This window comes from Sodiomyces alkalinus, assembly GCF_003711515.1.
Source record: "Sodiomyces alkalinus F11 unplaced genomic scaffold SODALscaffold_6, whole genome shotgun sequence".
NCBI lineage: Eukaryota > Fungi > Ascomycota > Sordariomycetes > Glomerellales > Plectosphaerellaceae > Sodiomyces > Sodiomyces alkalinus.
In genome coordinates this window covers 2359713-2382138 of record NW_021167084.1, presented here as the reverse complement: position 1 = coordinate 2382138, position 22426 = coordinate 2359713, and the positions used below count along the sequence as shown (strand labels likewise).

Below are 22426 nucleotides of genomic sequence, written 5' to 3'. Positions count from 1 at the left end.
AGAATACTAAAACTAAGATATTTAAGTATATTATATTAATAGCTTTATTCTATATATATTAAGGATATTTCCTAGGTCTAAACCTATATTTAATATAATAGTACTTAACCTAAATAGTACTAAGAGAGGCTAATAACTCTATTATACCTATTATTTATATAATTAGACTAATAGCTAGACTAATAGGAGTAAACCTCTTTAAATATTAAAGGATATAGTATATAACTTAGAACGAGTATAGTAAGAGTAAGACGCTTTTTATAATAGTATAAAATATAGAAGCTATATAGCCTTAGTTCTATAGTTTTATACTTTTTAGAGTCTTAGTAAGATTAATTACTTTTATTTAAAGTAAGGTATAGAGGTTTTCCCCGGGTTTTACCTGGGTTTTCCCCTCTATAGCCACCCGAGAAGGAGCGTATAGCCTAGAAAGGCTCCTATAGATTAGTTAGGATAGCGGAGTAAGATCGATAATAATAATAATAATAATTTAAAGTAAGGTTACTTTATTATCTTATAAGTACCTTATATTATATACTTAAGTAATATATATATATATATATATATATATATTATCTTTTTACTAATCAAAAGCCTCTTAAATAGGGTAGTATAATAAGTAATAATTAGTTAACTATATTACTTATAATATTAGTAGCTCTAACTATCTTTTATAATATAACTTATAAGATATCTAATACTACTAAGGCTACTTATAGTACTAGTCATAAGTAATACTATACGTTATATAAGAATAAATTCAGAAATAAATATAAGAATAAGTATATAGTTAAATATAAGTTATCTTTTATTATTTAAATATATAATAAATAATATAATATAATAAATAAGGTATTATACTATTTACCTTATATATATATATTTTTTATATTATTAAAGCTTATTTTCAAAAATTAAAATAGGTATTATTATTTACCACACAAAAGCTAAAGAAAAGGTGGTTTTTTTTTAAAACAAAAACTAAAAATAATTACTTATTTTCCTCTTAACGTACAGGTTAGTATATATCTGTAAAGCTCTATACGGGTAAGAATAGTAACTTACTACGGTCCGCCTTATTCTTAAGCCATCGCGCTATCTCCCGAAGGCTACGGGGCGATATATCCGAGCTATCAGTATCGTTAGTATCCTCTATAATAGAGGCGCGGCGCTTCTTATTCTTCGCGACTATAAATCTAATTAGTATAGTTCTATACAGAGTTATAGAGAGCTATAGGGTATTATTACGGCCAAAGAATAGGCTATCAAGGAAGCCAACTGTATAATAAAGGGATAATATCATCAGAAGACATGTGTGTACTATATATACAGGTCATATGACAGGATAAGGGTTATTCACTGAGGTAGCCGTGAATAAAGCAGGATATTTACCTGGAGGGAAGTGAACTCGGCCTTAAGTTCACTCGAGCCATCGTGAACAGGGGAGGAGAGTTCACCCAGAGGAATATAAACAGCTAGATATATATACTAGAGTATCCTAGGTCTGGCTTCTACTAGAGAATAAGACAGTGTTTAATCTAAGTCTTTATTAGGAACCTCCTTAAGTATTATAATAAAAAGGCAGACTTATCTTACGACCGCCTACGGGAAGTTACGAAAGAATTACGCTTAGCTTATAACCTCCTCTTACCTCATAAATATAAACTCACGATAACCCCAGCTAGGGATCCTAGACTTAGTGTCTAGAAACCTAGGTCATAACATTTTAAACACTCCGTTTAGTAAGTGGACCTTACGAACTAAGCGTTAACCTATCTAGGATAATAGCACCTTAAACGCCTACCGGATCGACTACCGCAGGACCGGCTTCGAATAATTAAGAGCTAGCTAAGTCTATGGCTAAGCTCCGAGAAGTAGTCACGTAACTCAGGAACGAAAATAACACTCTTTAAGAATAGCTTTAGGCTAGAGGAAAAGCCAGGACGTTTAAATTCCCTGAACCGGAACTATTCGATAGTATATGAGGATAACTTCGACGATTCTTAACGTAGGCCAGGGCCTATCTTTGTTATTATTCTAATACTCTGGTTAATAACGAAGATAAGGTTATCTGCACGGCCTCGTACCTTCGAGGAAACGTAGCTAACTAGTTTAAACTATTCTATCGAGATTTCCTGGAAAACGATAACGTTAAGGACTAAGACTCGGATACTTAAAGACTCTTTAGCAGTTACGGCCAGTTCGAGAAGAAGCTAAAGGGGGTCTTTAGAGATCCTGATAAAGCGCGAGCCGCTATTTAACAGCTCGAAGGGCTTAAGCAGAAATGATTAGCTTCCGACTACACGGCTAAATTCTAGCAGATTATCTCGCACCTTTACTAGGATAATAAACCCTTAATAGTAGCCTACTACCGAGGCCTTAAGGAAGAAGTTAAGGACGACCTGTATAAGATAAAGAGACCCGACGACTTCGCGACGTATATGGCTATAGCCGTGGAAATCGATAATAAAAACTAGGAAAGAAGGCAGGAACGGAAAAAGAATAACCCGCCTTTATATAAGGTTAATACTAGTCGAAGATAACCGAATCCTAGATAACGATAAGAAAACACTTTGTGGGGGCACCACGAAGAACCTATAGAAATTAATAATACTAACTATCAGGAAAACACTTAAAGGGGTATTTAATAAAGGAAGGAAATAACCTGCTATAATTATAATAAGAAAGGATACTTCGCCCGAGAATATTATTAACTAAAGCGAGAACGAGAAGTAAAAGAGACTAATATAATAGAAGTATAGCCCGAAGTACCCTATACCTTACTCTCGTGGATAACCTACTTTAACGATAACTATACTATATATAAGTCTAGTAAAGATAATATAGGATAGTACCCTAAGCGACCTTAACGAACCTTAGCAGTTATATTAGGAGTATATAACGAAGAAGATAACGACTAGATAAATAAGGCGCTTAAAGATAACGAAGATATAGACACTTTACTAGAACTATAGGTATAGGACTAGGTATAGAAGACTAATAGAACCTAGGAGTAGGTGAATAGATAAAATAAGCTAACTATAAGAATATCTTAGCTAGTATAATATAGTAGCGAAGAACCACCTACGGATAATAAGAACTATATTAGTATACTAATACGCGTAGTAGAGTAGGGCTAGGATAGCGATAATACTGAAGAAGTATTATAGCGACTCACGGAAGAATAGTATAAGGGGTATCGATAGAAACTATAAGAGATCCGTAAAGGATTAACCACCCGATAATAGCGATAGTATTCGAATTATAGTCTAAAGATTAACGACTACCTATAGCTAGAACCGGGATATAGCTAGCACCTATAAGTATAATAGGTAAACTATACTCTTAACGGATATAATCTCTATAAGTACTAAAAGTATACGAATAGCTTTTAGCCTAGGAAAGGAGAACGTACTAGAACTATAATTAGGATAGCACGAGAAAAGATAGGATAGATCGTTACCTAATAATACTACTAGAACGGACTAGTAATTCTATAGCTAGATCGAACCCGACCCACGGGGTATATTATAGGTAATATACCTTATTCGATATATACTAGGGACGCCTATAAAACACACTACGAATTAAAGGCCAGGGAATAGCGGACGTTATAGGTACTGGAAGGCTATAAATAGAATAGTATAATAAAGGCCTACGACGATAAATCTAGAATATAATATTAGAAGAACGAGCTAGGAAGCTTAACGTATTAATCGACGGACCCGACTGCTAAGGGCTAAAAAAAAAATTTAAGAGGAACCGACCTTACGATATAATAAAAAACTAGGAGCACTTCCGTATAAGGAGTATATACGAGAAGCCTTTAAGATTTACTTTATAGGGATTAGGGATTACCTATATACCGATATCCGGATTTATGATATTAATACGCGCGTAATAATTAATAGCGGAGTATAAGGGAATTACGTATCTCTAAGATTCCTTAACGAGTAAGGAATACCGTGGTAATAAAAGTAACTATAAAACGAGTACGAAATACGAAACGTAGAGGGATAAGCTATATCTTATAGTAATAGTATCGTTGATAAGGAGACGGTACTACTCTAAGTCGTTATCTAGGGGAAAAAAGGAACGATAACCTTCGATATAACCGATATAGGGAAATAAGATATACTACTTAGGATCCCGTGGCTACAAGAATAGAACCCTTGTATAGACTAGAGACTTAGCCACCTTTAGTGGGAGTCAGTTACTAAGGAGAGATCTAGGAGCGATCCCTTAAACGACCCCGAAGAAAGACCCTTAACGGGCACGCACGAAGAGAAAACGAAGAAACGAAAGAAACGAGTAAAAAAGGAAAAGACACCGCGAAAGATAGTGTTTAGCCGGGACTAGACTAAGTAATAAGTGAAATAAGAACGGAAACTTATACTTATATTTATTAAGATAGCTTAAAAGGATAACGAACGATTAGTATAAATACCCAAAGAATACTAATAGTATAAGAAACTCTTCCGGGAAGAGTTAGAAACCGGTTTACCTAAATATAGGCACTATAATTATAAAATCCCGTTAAAGCTAGGAACTAACCCTAAGTTCTATAAGATCTATAGCCTTAACTAGAAGGAGAGAGACGCCTTACGCGAGTATATCCGAGAATATCTCTAGAAAGGATATATTAGACCTTTAACGTTACTAGTAGGATACCCTATTCTATTTATACTAAAAAAGAATAATAAACTACGACTTAATATAAACTACCGATAGCTTAATAATATCACTATTAAAAATCGCTACCCTTTACTAGTTATTAGCGAATTATAAGATCGCTTATAGGGAGCGTAATAGTTTATAGCACTTGACCTAAAAAGAGCTTATAACCTTATTAGAATTAAGGAGGGGGAAGAATAGAAAACTGCGTTTCGGACGTAAGAAGGATACTTCGAGTACCTCGTTATGCCTTTTAGACTAACTAATACGCCTACTACCTTTTAGTCTATAATTAATAATATACTATAAGAGTACCTAAACGACTTCGTGGTTATATACCTTAACGATATCCTTATCTTCTCGGAGACCCTTAAAGAATATAAAGGATATATTTATAAGATTCTAGGTAAGCTCTAGGAAGCGAAGCTACTGGTTAAGCCTAAGAAGAGTTAGTTCTATAAGAAGGAAGTTAACTTCCTCGGATTCACTATTAAGCTAGGAGAGATCTATATAGAAGAATCGAAAGTCTAAGCCGTTATAGAATAGCCTACGCCTATAAGTATTCGCGATATTTAAGCGTTTTTAGGCTTCGCTAACTTTTACCGATAATTTATAAAGGATTACGGAAAGATCGTAACGCCCTTAACAGGAATAACTAAGAAAGATCAGAAATTCGAATAGACCGATAAGGCTAAAGCAGCCTTATAGGAAATCAGAAAAAGAATTCTTAGCAGACTAATACTACGAATACTAGACCCTATAAAGCTATACGAAGTGGAGACCGACGCCTCCGACTACGCTTTAGGAGGATAGCTAGGATAAAGAGACGAGGAGGGACGCCTATATCCGGTAGCCTTCTTCTCGAAGAAACTCCACGGACTAGAACTTAACTACCCGATCCACGATAAAGAGTTAATAGTAATTATCGAAGTATTTAAGAAATAGAGACCGTACCTATCTAGGATAGAGTACCCTATTAAGGTCTACACTGATTATAAGAACCTGACTTATTTTACTATAAGCAAAGTGCTGAATAAACGATAAGTTAGATAGGCAGAATTCTTATTAGAATTTAACTTTAAGATCTAGTATCGAAAAGGATTAGAAAATAAAAGAGTAGACGCACTAAGTCGCTAATAGCTACTAGAATAAGTAAACGAAGAGTAACACGCTATACTCTAATAGCAGAATAAGAAATTAATTAATAAGTTCCGGGAACTTACACCGATCGAAAGAATTAACTAAGATATTATTCGATAAGCGTATAATCTACTAGCGCACGGTTATTAGGGAGTGACTAAGACGTATTAACGACTACGATAACACTACGGATATCGAGGAACCAAATAATAAGTATAAGACTATATTAAGAAGTGCGAAATGTATAATAAAGCGAAAGGATTAAGGCATAAGCCCTATAGACTACTATAACTACTACTAATTCTAGAAGCGGTATAGGAGTTAGTATATATAGACTTTATTACGGGATTACCTAAGTTAAAAAATCTAACTACTAGGAAAAAGTATAATAGCGTATAAGTAATCGTGGACCGATTAACTAAGTACGCGTACTTTTTACTATTCGACACTACGACTACTACCGAATAACTCGTATACACTTTCCTAAGATATATTATAGGAAACTATAAAATACCGAAATAACTAGTCACGGATTAAGATAAACTATTTACTAGTAAATTTTAGAAATCTCTAGTCGTATAACTAGGGATAGACTACCGACTATTAATAGCGTTTTACTTATAGACCGATAGATAAACGGAAAGAACGAACTAAACCCTCGAATAATATCTTAGATACTATATTAACTATAAGCAGGATAACTAGGTTAAACTACTACCACTAGAATAGTTTATATATAATAGTGCACTAAACGAATCTAGTAAAATTACACTATTCTACGCTAACTATAGATTCACACCTACGGCTTACGGAGAACCCAGAGAAGCGCGAGAAGCGCCCAGAGCCACTAAGAAAGCCGAAGAAATCAAGGACATCCACGATCAACTACGGCAAGACCTAGAGATAGTTAGGATTAGAATAAAAACATACGCCGATAAGATAAGGTTAAAGGGACCAATCTTTAAAGAGGGGGATAGTGCCTACCTTGTACGGCGAAATATTAAAACTAAGCGACTAAGCGATAAATTGGATTTTAAGAAGATCGGACCTTTTAAAATTTTAAAGAAAATCTCGGATACTAACTACTACCTTTTATTACCTAAGACTATAAAAATACACCTAGTCTTTCACGTCTTATTATTAGAACTAGTATTATAGGGGTTATACATAAGAGACCCTATCGAAATCGAGAATAACGAAGAATACGAAGTTAAACGAATCCTTAACCACTAAGAGACGCTAAACGGTATAGAATATTTTATTAAGTGGAAAAACTATAAAGACGAAGAAAATATATAGAAACTAATTAAGAACTTAACGAACTGCTAATAACTTCTGTACTAGTACCGGAAGAAGCTATATTACCTAATACCGTATCCTAATTAATCTTATCGATAACGTTAGCAGATTAAGTCGCCACTATAACTTCGGACTCCACCCGCCGGAACTCCTCGAGGCGAGCTTTTTCACGACGTTCGGATTCCTCTAGTTCCTCGAGATTTACTAAATCCTTCCGCACTATTTCGATACCCCGTTTACGTAGACTACGGCGTATCTTTCTTAGATACAGGAGCCGAGCAAGGGCCTTATCTACCTCTTTTTCGAGTTAACGACGGCGAGTAAGTAGGGCCTTTTCTGCCTACTCCTCTTCTCGCTTAAGACGGCGAAGCTCCTCGTGGATACGGCTAACTAGGAAAAGGGAAAGAACTATAAGTAAAGGAAGGAGAAAAGATTACGAAATAACTTACTCGATAATATAGGAACTCGGGAAGAATCGTAAGAATAACCGGCGAGGTAATAAGTAGAATAATAACCGATATCGTTAAGAACGAAATAACTAAAGGACTTATCGAAGTAACGAGTATAAGGGATAACCTCGTAACCCTGCCCGGAGATAAGCGCCGAGACCAGGGAACGATTTTTAGTCGAACGCGATTTCGCTAAAGGAGTTTTCTCTACTCGCGTTATAGTAATTAGAAGTAGGAAATATAGAGGAAGAAAGAAAACTAGGAGGACTTACTAATATAATAAGAAGGAAAAAAAAACGTTAGGATAACGTTATAAAGGAGGGAGATAATATTACGGCTAAAGAATAGGCTATTAAGGAAGCTAACTATATAATAAAGGGATAATGTTATTAGAAGGTATATATATACTATATATACAGGTTATATAATAGAATAAGGGTTATTTACTGAGGTAGCCGTGAATAAAGCAGGATATTCACCTAGAGGGAAGTGAACTCGGCCTTAAGTTTACTCGAGCTATCGTGAATAGGGAAGGAGAGTTTACCTAGGGGAATATAAATAGCTAGATATATATACTAAAGTATCCTAGGTCTTGCTTCTACTAGAGAACAAGACAGTGTTTAATCTAAGTCTTTATTAGGAACCTCCTTAAGTATTATAGTGAAGAGGCAGACTTGCCTTACGACCGCCTACGGGAAGTTACGAAAGAATTACGCTTAGCTTATAACCCCCTCTTACCTCGTGAATACAAACTCACGATAACCCTAGCTAGGGACCCCAGACTTAGTGTCCAGGAACCCAGGTCATAACAGGTATCTTATAGTATAGCGAATACTTAGCTCCTTCTAAGCCGCTATAGTAATTACCGTAGGCTCCGTTCCCGAAGCCGTCTAAGGTAATATAGCCCTCTAAATTACCGCGCTTATCCTAGCACTTTTCGTAGCGGTTATCGTTAAACTGCTCCTGGCTAAATAGCTAAATAAAAAACCCCGTAATAGCCTTATTACGGCCGGCCGCCTAACATAGACTAACCCTATAGGTACACTGGTGTATATCCCACGGGACGGCCCTAGACGGGGGGCAGCATAGGATGACTTGGGGAGTCACGTGCCAAGTCACGTGTCACCAGGTACGGAGGTACTTAGTATACCGTCCGGGACGGACCGGGGTCGATTACTCCGACGAAGTGACTAATATATTAGTGATCGGTCATAATAGAATCACCCGGGCATAGCGACCACGTAAGGAATAGTTACTACAGGTAAGGAGGCACTATCACTATATAAACCAGAATATCCTAGGTCTTACTTCTACTAGAGAATAAGATATCGATTAATCTAAGTCTTCACCTAGACTATTAGTCTATGCCTAACTCTACCTTATAAAGAAGACGCCTAGTCTTTACGACGTAACTACGACTAAACACTACGAATAATAGTTACTACTCTTTAGTTAATATCCTCTTCTTATTTTAAACTAAAACCTTAACGCTAGTCCCCTATCGTCCGCTATACTATAGAGGACCGGAAGCCGTCGTAATATTTTAATCGATCCTATTCGGTAAGCTAACCTTAATAGCTAATAAGCAGTACACCCGAAGCAGAAGCTACTTCGCCTAAGGAAAAAGAAGTCACTTTATCTGAAGAAGAATCATCGTCTGAAGAATCCAGCTCCTCCGATAAAGAGGAAGGACCAGAACAAACTTAATAAGACGACGAAGTAGCTAGTAATCACTCTTCTAATATATCGAATAATAAAACCGTACTATGAACGCTATAAGCACCGCGACGCCTACCACTACTACTAGAGGAAGTAACGACCTTTAGTAGATTCGCGATATAATTACTTAGCTTTAGGGGGAGAATACGACCCTAAGAGCTTAGCTAAACCATCCTAGAATCGGGGCTAAGTATAGATACCCTACACCCCCTAAGTACGACAGGACTCGAGGATAGCTTTAGAGCTTTATTACTTAGCTTAGAGGCTATCTCCTATTCTACTAGGATAGTATCCGTACGGAAGAAACTAAGGTACTCTATACCGCGGCACTCCTTACGGGAGATACGCACGAATAGTTCGAGTCTATCTATAGAGATTACCTGGAGAATATAGGAATAAAGATCCTAAGGAAGCCCGGGACCACGGCAATCTTCGAGAACTTCGACGTATTCGTCGAGAGACTTAACGCTATCTTCGGCTAGCCCGATAAGGAAAGAGTCACGGCCGAACGACTAAGCTAGCTATATTAGACTAAGTTAGCTACGGACTATACTACGAGATTCTAGTAAATCTCGTTAAAGCTTAGCTACCCGGATAAGCCCCTTATAGATTAGTACTACTAAGGACTTAAGGAAGAAGTGAAGGATAAACTATATTAATTAGACTAACCTAAGACGTTTAGCGAATATACCGCGATAGTAATTCGTATCGATAACCGGAACTATAAATAACGCTGTTAGAAAAAGTATTAAATAAGCGTTCTGTTCTACACGGCTAATTCGAAGAAGAAATAATTATACCCACGCTAGTTCGGAAACACCTTATATAGATACTATAGTGGACCTATAAAGCTCGATAATATTAACCGATAAAGCGATAAGTAGGGTAAAAGGGATATAACGAAAGTTAAGTGTTATAACTATAACAGGCCAGGTCACTACGCACGCGACTATTATAAGCCTAAGAAAGAACGACTATAACGATAAGCAAATACGATCGAGAAAGGAAGACCCTAGAAGGAAATTAACGCTATTAAACACCTAGAAATTCATAGGGATAAAATACCACACGTTAACCTCTATTAGGTAACCTGCTACGATAACTATTATCTAGCACACTAATTAGGGAAAGACGGAGCTAGGTACTACCCTAAGAGACCCTAGAAGATACTCGCTATAGTATCTAGTAATAAGTACGATAACGACTATAGCCTTAAGATCCCCGACTAGGATAAGGATAAACTAGCTTTATAAACTATCGCAGAAATCCTTTAAAAATACGGATAGACGAAAGAAGAAGCTAAGGGATAGAAGTAGATCTTAGAAATCTAGGAGGGAGAAGATCGTGCCCGAAAGAGAATCGCTAAGCTCGAAGAGTAAGATTAGGAAACGGAGTCCGACAGAATCCCGGATAATAACACGAACTTCTAGTATTAACCTATAGAAGTAGCCGACCTAGTCGAGGAAGAAGCTATTTAGCTACGGGTACTCGACTAGCTCGCAGAAGAACTACTAGGATAAACCCACTAAGTCCGTTTTACTAAACCTAACCTTAGTAAAGCCTACCGTATAGTACCGATAAATACTAGCGGGGGGTAGTAACGAGCTATATATTAGCGACCTTACCACGCTTAGGAGGACCGGGACACTCTTACCGACCGGGCAGCGAGCCTACGAGGATCGGACGATTAACTACCTAGGCATAATTACTATAAGTACCGGTTAAACGAATACGATACTACTAGCTACGTAACACACGCTTCTAAGAAAATCCGATAACTAGGATAAGACTAAGAAGCTTAGGAATCACGCTTCTAGGCCCTTGACGAACGTCTACGACGGATAGAATAACTTTTAATCCAGTACGGGTTCTTAGATAAGGAAATATCCCTCGAACACCGAGCTAAATAGGCAAAAAACTAGGAGTATACTATCGCTAGGAGTATATAAAAGGTACTCGATAGATATACTCTATAACACGTAGTAGTATAGGGCACTATTATATCAGAATACGACTTAACGAATACGAGATAAACGCACTATTAGATATAGGCGTAGCAGGAAACTTTATCTTACCGGTAGCCGTGAGAAAGTTCTCTATTCCCTGGGTTAGAAAACACCTAGAAGAGGAGTATAAGATTACTCCGTATACGGGAAAGAACCAGTCCCACGAAGAAGTCATTATTAACTAGGAGACTATACACCTTTAGGTTAAAATCCAGAATAAGACTAGAATAATAAAGTTCGATATATACGATATAGGTTATAAGGACGTTATCCTTAGTGAACTATGGTTTAACGAATAGAATCCCGATATAGACTAAAAGCTTAGCTAGCTCTGGTGGAGATTAGAGAGTAAGTAGGAGACCACGAAGGAAACCTTACCCGATCCCGATATCCGTCGAAAATAGCAGAAAGACTTACCGATAAAGGAGCCTTAGGGAGACTTAGATAACCGCCAGAAGTCAGGGACTAAGGCGAAGGAAGTATAAAAGACTTTAAGATAGCAGCGACGGTATAACCACTAACGCGTAACTAATATTATTAAAGGAATCTACCAGATCGTCTAAGCAGAAAAAGGACTAGTAATAAGCGATTATAATAGACTCGCTAAGGTATTACCAGAATACCGTAAATACAGAAAGCTATTTACCGAAAATCTAGAGACCGGATTACCGAAACACCGGCACTATAATCACGAGATACCCCTGAAGGAAGGGATACACCTAAAATTCTTTCTAATTTACGGGCTAAACCAGAAGGAATCAGATACCTTAGAAGAATATCTCGAAAAGATATTAGTAAAAGGCTATATCAGAGTATCCTAATTACTAGCAGGATACCCGATCCTATTTATACTAAAGAAAAACGGTAAACTACGACTATATATCGATTATCGATAACTTAACGATATAACTATTAAGAACCGCTACCTATTACCTTTTATCTCGGAGATATAAGATTAGCTAGTTAGAGCGTAATAGTTTACGGCACTCGACTTAAAAGGAGCCTATAACTTAATTAGGATTAAGGAAGGAGAAGAGTAAAAGATAGCGTTTCGGATAAAGCGAGGATATTTCGAGTACCTCGTTATACCTTTTAGACTAATAAATACGCCGGTATCGTTCTAAACACTTATTAACGACGTCCTAAGGAAGTATCTAGACTACTTCGTTATAGTATACCTAGATAATATCCTAATCTTCTCTAAAACACTTGAAGAACACCGATAATATATTCACACGATCCTATAACTCCTATAAAACGCCGACCTATTAGTCGAACCAGAAAAAGTTTAATTCCACACGTAAGAAGTCAACTTTTTAGGTTATACGATACGACCTAACGAGATCTGTATAGATAAGGCGAAAGTCTAATACGTCTCTAAATAGCCACGACCCCAGAATATTCGTGATATTCAGTCCTTTCTCGGACTTATTAACTACTATTAACGATTTATTAAGGACTATAGTAAGATTACTATTCCCTTAACTAAAGTAACTAAAAAGGGGCTTAACTTCGAATGGAACGAAAGAATAGAAGAAGCATTCTAAGCTCTTAAAGGAAGGGTTACCAGCGAACCTATCTTAGCAATGCCAGACCCTAATAAAAAATACGAACTCGAAATAGACGTATCTGACTAGGCTCTAGGAGCATAACTCGGATAGCGCGACGTAGAAGGAAGACTACACCCTATAGCCTTTATATCCAAGAAACTCAGTGGACCAGAACTTAACTATTAAATCTACGATAAAGAGCTAATAGCTATTATCGAAGCCCTTAAAGAATAGAGACCGTATCTGTTAGGGATAAAACACCCGGTATAAGTCTACACGGATTATAAGAACCTCGCGTAATTCACCACTGCTAAGGTTCTTAATAAATGATACATCCGATAGGCAGAATTCCTAGCCGAATTCAACTTCTATATCTAGTATATAAAAGGGAGCGAAAATAGTCGTGTAGACGCACTTAGCCGACTAGGGACACCTAATAAATCACCTAAACCGTAAGCTATACTTTAATAGGAAGGAGAAGCTCTTACACTAAAGGATAAAGAGGTAAATAGCATTAATCGGATAACCGACACTATATTTAAAGAAGCACACGCCTCGCCGATATATAGATATCAAGGAGTTTATAAAATATACCACCGATTACGATAATAATACGGCTATACAGGAACTAAAGAACGAGTCAGGGACTTTATTCGTAACTACGATATTTACTAGAAAGTAAAGAGCAGCCGATATAAACCTTACGGACTACTAAAGCCACTGCTAGTAATAGACGGACTATAGAAATCGATTATAATAGACTTCGTGACAGGATTTCCAGTATCCAAAGATCCAGTAACAGGAACCGCCTATAATAGTATATTCGTGATCGTCGACCGATTCATAAAATACACTCTTTATATTCTATATATCAAAAACACTATAGCAGAAGAACTAGTAAGTATCTTTATCGACCGCCTAATCAGGGATCACGGCGCACCGAATAAAATCATCACGGACAGAGATAAGCTCTTTACTAGTAACTTCTGGAAAGTAGTTATAAGCTAGCTAGGAACGAAATATAAGTATTCGATAGCGTTTCACCCTATAACGGACGGATAAACCGAAATTATAAACTAAGTCCTGGAATAGTACCTACGATACTACATAGGGTACGAATAAGATAATTAGGTGTAGTACCTGCCACTTATATAGTTTATATATAATAGCTCGTTAAACGAGTTAATAAAGAAAACACCGTTCGAAGTAAATTACGGATATACCCTGATAGTATTTAGAAAACCTTTAGAAGGACTAGACGTACTAAGAGCGATAAAAATAGTTAAAAGCATGAAAAAACTACACGAAGAACTACGAACCGACCTAGAGATAGTCAGAACACGAATAAGCAGGTACGCGAATTAATTAAGGATTAAGGGACTAACCCTTTTAAGGGGGGACCACGTCTACCTTATTCGCAAAAATATCAAGACATAACGACTAAGCGATAAATTGGATTTTAAAAAATTAGGACCGTTTAAAATCCTAGAGAAAAAGTTAGATATGAACTATATTCTATTACTACCTCCGATAATAAGGATATATAATAATTTCTATATTTCACTACTTAAACTAGCACCGAAAAACGTAAAAATAATATAAGATATGATGGTGGTCGATACTAGTGATGTGTATGAAGCAGAATGAATCCTTAACCACTAAGAGACGCTAGACGGCACCGAATATTTTATAAAATAGAAAAACTACGATTATAGCGATAATATATAGGAACTAAAAGATAACCTGATTAATTATAAGTAACTCCTAAAGCAGTACCGATAGAACACTATCAGGACCTAGAACCAGACGCCGCGGTCTGTATAAAATTAATATCCGAGAATTCACCTATATCCTGCGCTATTACCTAGTTCTAATTAATCACGTTAACAGCACCGGTAGCTTATATAGTGGCCACCGCCTCTAACTCGGCCCGATAGGCCTTTTTTTCCTCCTTCTCCACCTTCTCGAGCTCCTCTATATCGGTAAGGTCCTTACGAACTATTTCCACCCCCTTCTTCCGTAGCAGGCGACGAGTTCGGCGAAGGCGGGATAAGCGGGCGAGCGCCTTATAGAGTATCTCCTCGGTCCGTTCCTCCTCTTATTTAAGGCGCTTTAGCTCTTCGTTTATACGACCCGCTAGGAAGGCGAGGGGGTAAGTAAATAGAGGCTAAGCGGGAAGGCGAGGGCAGGAGCGTACTAGAAGATATTAGGATTCTAGCACTATTATAAGAACGACCTAAGCGGAAACACGCGTAATAGCGAGCGATATCGTCCAGAACGAAGCACGGTACGTTCTTAAAGGCATAACGGGTGCAGGGGACGACCTCGTAGCCTTAATCAGCGATAAGGGCAGAAACGGTCGATCGGTTTTTGGCGGAACGAGATTTAGGATAAGACGACTTCTGGACACGGTCGGATATAATAGTTAGTAATAAAAAAGAAGGAAAACCTAAGGAATACTAACTAGGGAAAAGCGACCTACTTATACGACCGCTAGGATAGCGCTTAAAAGGAGGAAGGTAATATTACGGCCGGCCGCCTAATATAGACTAACCCTATAGGTATACTAGTGTATATCCCACGGGACGGCTCTAAACGGGGGGTAGTATAGGATAACTTAGGGAGTTATATGCTAAGTCACGTGTTACTAGGTACGGAGGTACTTAGTATACCGTCCGGGACGGACCGGGGTCGATTACTCCGACGAAGTGACTAATAAGTAATCGGTCATAATAGAATCACCCGGGCATAGCGACCACGTAAGGAATAGTCACTACGGGTAAGGAGGCACTATCACTATATAAACCAGAATATCCTAGGTCTTACTTCTACTAGAGAATAAGATATCGATTAATCTAAGTCTTCACCTAGACTATTAGTCTACGCCTAACTCTACCTTATAAAGAAGACGCCTAGTCTTTACGACGTAACTACGACTAGACACTACGAATAACAGTTACTGCTCTTTAGTTAATATCCTCTTCTTATTTTAAACTAAAACCTCGACGCCAGTCCCCTATCGTCCGCTATACTATAGAGGACCGGAAGCCGTCGTAATAAGCCTACGGGCGTTTTATATCGAAATCAGGTAATTTCATTTCACCCGCCTTTTTATACTTAAGCTAGAGTACGATTCCGCGCCGGATCTATTTTATATATAAGTATACAGTGCTATATAGGGGTATAGAGTAATATACCTCCGGCGTTTTCTTTACTATATACCTAGTAATATCTCTCGAGTATCTATTCTTAATTACTATCGATCTATTAGCTTAGTCCTAATACTATAAAGACATATAGATACGTATAGTCTAGTATATATACGGTTAGTTACTTCCCCTCTATACTAGAGGGCTATACTACGGGCGCGGGAGGGAGTTTATCGCTAGTAATCGTATTTAGCCACTACACGCGACGCGTAATAGCGGCTATATTACGAATTATCCTTATATTTATCTATATGGATTTATAATTACCTATATGGTATATCGCCATCGTTAGCTAACTATCTAGTAATAAGTCGTATAACCGTAACTTGCAAAACAGCTTTAAAGATAAGGATACTAGTAGATCTAACCCTATAGAATCGAATCCCGATATCTGATTTAATGCTATAGCTCTATATAAGAGTGTATATAGGTTTACTTACCTGACTCGTTATTAGTTATCTAGAGAGGAAAATAAGATTAGTGTAGGCGTGGCGTTATAGTAGTGTAGGGGCACGAAAAAAATTCTAGGCTTCTAATTAGATAGCTGGCCTAGGGCTATACTACTAAGGTGCTCTACGTGCTACTAGCGTACCACTATATACGAGTCTATACACCCCTGTACGGGCGTCTATCTATGATTTTTTTTGGGATTTTTGGAAGTTAAAACAGACCGTCCTGCCGCTTACCGTAGGGAGGGTCAATGGAACGGAGAAGGGAGGAGGAATCATCTTGGCGACGGGTCCCCCCTGTCTTCCGCAACTTTCCGCACAATCTTAAAGGCCAAGACTTCCAAGACTTCCAAGACTACCCAAACCCTGGACTGATTTGAGCCGCATGGATTACATACGTCGTTTCTACGCCGAGGCTGCATTGCCTCGACTACACGCGTCCATTGTACGGTATCTCAGCGAGTATATTCATTCATTCTGTCAGCAAGAATGAACTTCACCCAGGGTCGGAGCCCTTCGCATAGAAACCCCTCCGACGTCGGTTTCCAGCTGTCCATTCCTGACCCAGGTTTTAGTTTTGCCCAACTTGGATCGATATCACTAAGGGCCAATGCGACAACGGTTGATGGAACAATCGTGGAGCTAACGAGTTTTTCACTCGTAATAACGATGGGTACAGCGTAGTGCCTAACTGCTCGACTACGCCATCCGCCCCCCCCCCCCCTTGTGGAATGCTCTATCAAGCTCTCACATTCCTCCCGTCTCGTCCAATGATCTCAAGGAGAGAATTATCGGACGACGTCGTTTAGCTCCGTACGCATGGGGCAATCCCCGGTTTGTCCGGCAGTCCGGCAGCCCGGCATCCAAAGCCATCAATTCATGTCGTCGTTTCTCACACCGAAAACCGAAAATCCACCACACACTGAATCGACGGCGAAACTTGGCCATGAGCTTCGAATCCTCGTCAAGGGCTACACACGTTCTTCCTTTATCTGATAAGGATTCGGTCCGAGGAGTTGGCTTAGGTTACCTTCTATAACAACAACCGTATTTGCGTGGCCCGCCCTTAGTTCGTCCTCGTGGTGTGATGATCTACCGAGTACAAGCTTCGGTCGCACCGATCCCAAGTATTGTGCCCTCTCAGAACCGGGACTGGCCGCATGCTTTTGCCGTCACAAGCCTTATCTATTGTTTTGCGGTTCCTCCAATCCAAAACACTGGATTATGCAATGGAAGTGAGAGTAGGTACAGGGTCAGCAGGGTCAACGTCACCTCCGCATTCGTACGTTCGAGGGTTAACAAAAAAAAAAACCGCCTCCATCGTCAACCCTACGTTAGCTCCAGGACTAAGCTAGTTACCCCAGAATCATGGCGCAGTGGACTTCCTTGGATCCGTGGCGCCAGTTCGGCCTGATTCGGCGATCACGGTCTCCCCATCCTGGCCGTACAAAAGTGATGACTCTCTGAACATTCTTTGCGTCCTCGTTTCCCCTTTCAACTTGCAAAGCCTCCCCTGACTAGCCCATAGACTACGATCTGCCTTTCGGCCGGGAGTCGTCTCATAAAATCAGTGGAGTCGCCCCCTTTCGCACTGGCTCTCTAGTTGTTTTTCTTAACCTTTCCTTCCTTTTTTTCTTCTTTTTCTTCTTCTTTTTCTTCTTCTTTTTCTTTTGTTCCTTCTACTTTTCAGTCTCGGTTCCTACGAACCCCCATCGCTGTCTTGAGACGCATCGTCGTCCATTTCAACTTCGCCACCGCGAAGGTCACTTCTGTCCAACACCTTTCCCATTCGAAACTTCCTTCATATCATGGACACACCGCCCAAAGCAGACGTCGTCCAGGCGGATGCGGTGCCCGAGAAGGCGGCCCCTTTGCCTGGCTACAACAACACGGGCCGCTCGAAGGAGGCTGCCGAAACCACCCAGCAGGAGAGCTTCTTCACGCGGAATGGCCTCAACTTGACGTCGTTCAAGAGGCGCGAATATGGCCGCGGGATTGTCGAGCTCGACCGGGCGATGAAGACCCGCCATCTTCACATGATTGCGATTGGCGGTTCTATCGGTGCCGGGTTTTTCGTCGGTTCGGGCGGTGCTCTTGCCACAGGTGTAAGTCCCGATTCCGTCCATGGGGCGAAAGAAGGGGTGTCGAGGCAATGCTAGAAAGGGAAAAGGAAAAAAGGGGGGGGGAGAAAAAGGGAAAAAATGAATACAAGCTGACAAGTCGTTCCATTGCAGGGTCCTGCATCACTCCTCATCTGCTTCGCCATCGTGGGTGTCATGATGTTCAACGTCGGTTAGTCGCGCCTCTTTACATTCCTTTTGGTCCAATGAAGACGAAAAAAAAGGGAGAAAAGGAAAAATCTAACGCATCCCGTCAAGTCTTTGCCCTCGGTGAACTGGCCGTCATGTACCCCGTATCCGGAGGCTTCTACACGTACTCGACTCGCTTCATCGACCCGTCGTGGGGCTTCGCCATGGGCTGGAATTACGTCTTCCAGTGGGGGATCGTATTACCGCTGGAATTGACCGTGTGCGGCCTGGTGATCGAATACTGGACCGATCAAATCAGCGTGGGCGTCTGGATCACGGTATTCTGGCTGGCCATCATTATCGTCAATATCTTCGGCAGCATCGGATACGCCGAGGAGGAGTTTTGGTCGTCCATGCTCAAGCTGTCGGCCACGGTCATCTTCATGGTCATCGCTCTCGTCCTGGTGTGCGGCGGCGGTCCATCGAGCGGGCAGTACGACGAGTACTGGGGAGCCCGGCTATGGTACGAGCCAGGAGCGTTCCGGTACGGCTTTAAGGGGTTCTGCTCCGTTTTCGTAACGGCGGCGTTCTCCTTCTCGGGAACAGAACTCGTGGGGCTCGCGGCCGCCGAGAGCAAAAACCCGGCCAAGTCGCTTCCCGGCGCCATCAAGCAGGTGTTCTGGCGGATCACATTGTTCTACATCCTGGGCCTGTCCTTCGTCGGCTTGCTGATCCCTTCGAACGACCCGCGGCTCATCGCGTCCAATGCGTACTCGGACGTCAACGCGTCCCCCTTCGTGCTGGTGGGCCTGTACGCCGGGCTGAACGGGTTCGACCACTTCATGAACGTCGTCATCCTGGTCTCGGTCCTCTCCATCGGCGTGAGCGGGGTGTACGGCGGCTCGCGGACGCTGACGGGCCTGGCGCAGCAAGGCTACGCGCCCAAGCTGTTCACGTACATCGACCGCTCCGGCCGGCCCCTCCCGTCGGTGATCGCCATCATACTGTGCGGCCCGCTCGCGTACATCAACCTCAGCGCGTCGGGGCCCGAGGTGTTCTCCTGGCTGCTCGCGCTGTCGGGCCTGGCGGCCATCTTCACGTGGGGGTCCATCTGCCTGGCGCACATCCGGTTCCGCAGGGCCTGGGCCCACCACGGCCACACGTTGGACGAGATCCCGTTCCAGGCGGCGGGCGGCGTGTACGGGTCGTGGCTGGGGCTGGCTCTGTGCTTCGTCGTCTTGGCGGCGCAGTTCTACACGGCCATCGCGGCGCCGACGGGGCAGTCGGGGCTCAACGACGTGAGGGGGTTCTTCAAGTCGTATCTTGCGCTGCCGATCGTGCTCCTGTTCTGGCTTTGCGGGTTCCTGTGGAAGCGGACGGGATGGCTGCGCACGCACCAGATGGATGTGGACACGGGACGGCGACAGGTGGACTGGGAGGCGATTAACGCGCATAGAGCGCATGTGCGGTCGCTTCCGGCTTGGAGACGCCTTCTGTACAAACTCGTCTAATGGTATTTGGTTTGGTTTGGTTTGGTTCGCTTTGCTTTGCTTTGCGTTTCGAGGGTTGGTCATTGTACTATATTATATGCCGGTGTTTACTGGAGTAGATGTCTCGCTGATACTATTTTACGCACATAGACACTAGATATTGAGGGACCAGTTGAAATTGACCTCGATAGAACATCATATTCCCATGAACATGATGATAGCGACTACGTGGTGTGAGAACAGCTTGATGCATGATGGATATATGTCTAGCTCGCTCGTCCTGGCAGTCCTCCTCCCCCTCTCTCTCTTATGTCGCAACCCTCCGCAGCACCTCACAAGTCTATTTCTTCTGGACCGACAAAGGGTCTTAGTGAGGGGTAATCAAAAGGCCAGGGCCAGGCCCAGAGACAGGGGCAGGGGGGCTGTGGTGGTTAGTGAGAACGACGAGGAACAACGAGGTAGAGAGAGCTGACCACCCATTTGTGTGCCTCGTATTCCTGGTTCCCGGGGTCACCGTGCACCCGACGTATGTCCCCCTCGATTCACTATGATGCTATCGGTTAGCAGGCTCTAAGCCTAGAAATAAGCACATCGTGATCGTAATTGGTCTTCTCCTCGACGGCGTTGGTATCATTTGCAGGGTTAGAGGCTTGCACGTCGCGTGTCGGGAGAAGTAATCGTTCGTTAAGAACGGATAGGTATCGCTATCGATAAGGGTGGTTGGAGAGATGTGGAGACAAACAGCGCCAGTTGGGGTTAAAAGTTGCGAACTGCCGCTTTTCGGTGTACGAAGTACGAAGTACCTTACGCAGTACGGATATAATGGGTTGCGAGCAATGTACGTTATTACCTTAGTCATATGGTTACTTGGTACCTACCCGGGTAGGGGTGGGTATAGGTCAGAGCTCGAACAGAGAATTTTGCACTGACCAGAGCCAGGACAGAGATATCGCTGTCAACATAATGTTCTAAGACTTCGGACATCTGACCAGTCCATCGAGCTCTGACCTATAACCAGCCAAACCCGGGTAGGTAACTTGGTAACTTGGTACGAGTCTTCCAGACGCCGTACCGTTGTACACATACGTAAGATGCATCGTCATGGTTTCTACACGTACTCCATACTGAGGTTGCGCCCGCAGGCGCCCTAATTTGGCTCTTGCCCTGCTTATCTTTGCTTGTACCGTAATTCTTTAACTGCTACCTTATAAGAAGGATTACCGTCGCCACCCTCCAAACCAAGAGCGTGGGAAGAGGATCATAGCCAGTGAATCGAGATCTCGGGCATAACCGTATAGGGGGTCGGGTCGCTTTGGAAAGAAGTGGGAAGGCTACATGGACCAGTAGTCAAACAACGATAGCCCGGAACCCGTCCCGTCCCCGGACAATGTTCCTTCGAGCCTCTTGTGTTACGTCAAGGGGTTTTTTCTTTCTTTTTTTCTTTCTTTTTTCTTCTTCTATTCAACGAAGTAAAAGGCTAAATCGAGTCAATTCTGTTCCATATGCCATGCAAACTCGTCAATACCTTTTGCGGTCAATGTCCGGTCCCCCAAGTTATAACTCTATTTGACAAGTCTCGCCAGATCGCCGTCATTCGGCTCCCCCGGAAAGGGAATAGACGGACAAGCCAAAGTTGGAAGCAGATATGGGGCCACAGTATTGTAGTGTACGTTAAGGTAAGGTAGGTAATAAGGTAGGGTATGTACGTAATAAGGTAGGTAGTGTAGGTAGGTACCTTACCGGAATCATCTCTGGAGGGCTCTATCGTCATCGATTATTGGTTGCGGTCACAGTACGTACCGATGGGAATTGTCCATTCACGTTCCCCGCCTCGTGGACTTTGCTCACCGACCTAACCTGAAATGCCCTCCTACTGAACACAAGGACAAACAGGCAAACGGGCAAACGGAACCAAACGGATGGCGAGCCCTTCCCATTCCCACATGGGTTACCGGTGACCGACGAGCTATCATTGGGGGTCGCATCCGGACCACAGAGTAAGAAAACTGTCTTCGGCCCTGCGGTTGGCTGCCCTTTCATGCATGGCTTGCGGAGAGTCGGCAACATGCATGCCATGCCATGCCATGCTATGCCATGGCCTGGGACCAGCAATCAATGCCCTTTTTTGGATAGCTCTGACGGGGATGACAGGCTCCAGCTATCAGCTATTAGCCACCTGAAGAGAAGACTGA

The 22426-nt window shown here is 41.5% G+C and overlaps 1 protein-coding gene across 1 annotated transcript; it reads left to right on the top strand.

The window, feature by feature from the left end:
* The first annotated feature begins 18106 nt into the window (after window positions 1–18106).
* On the top strand, window positions 18107–20406 carry SODALDRAFT_186239 (hypothetical protein). Its single transcript, XM_028607096.1, has 3 exons — window positions 18107–18600; window positions 18730–18787; window positions 18874–20406. The coding sequence occupies exons 1-3, from the start codon at window positions 18304–18306 to the stop codon at window positions 20253–20255; spliced, it is 1737 nt and encodes a 578-aa protein (XP_028466116.1). The 5' UTR covers window positions 18107–18303; the 3' UTR covers window positions 20256–20406.
* The last annotated feature ends 2020 nt before the right edge of the window (window positions 20407–22426 follow it).

Coding starts and splice junctions, on each gene's coding strand:
- SODALDRAFT_186239 (XM_028607096.1), top strand. CDS start 18,304: ATGGACACACCGCCCAAAGCAGACGTCGTCCAGGCGGATGCGGTGCCC. Junction 18,601..18,729: donor GCGGTGCTCTTGCCACAGGT/GTAAGTCCCGAT, acceptor GTTCCATTGCAG/GGTCCTGCATCACTCCTCAT. Junction 18,788..18,873: donor TGTCATGATGTTCAACGTCG/GTTAGTCGCGCC, acceptor CATCCCGTCAAG/TCTTTGCCCTCGGTGAACTG.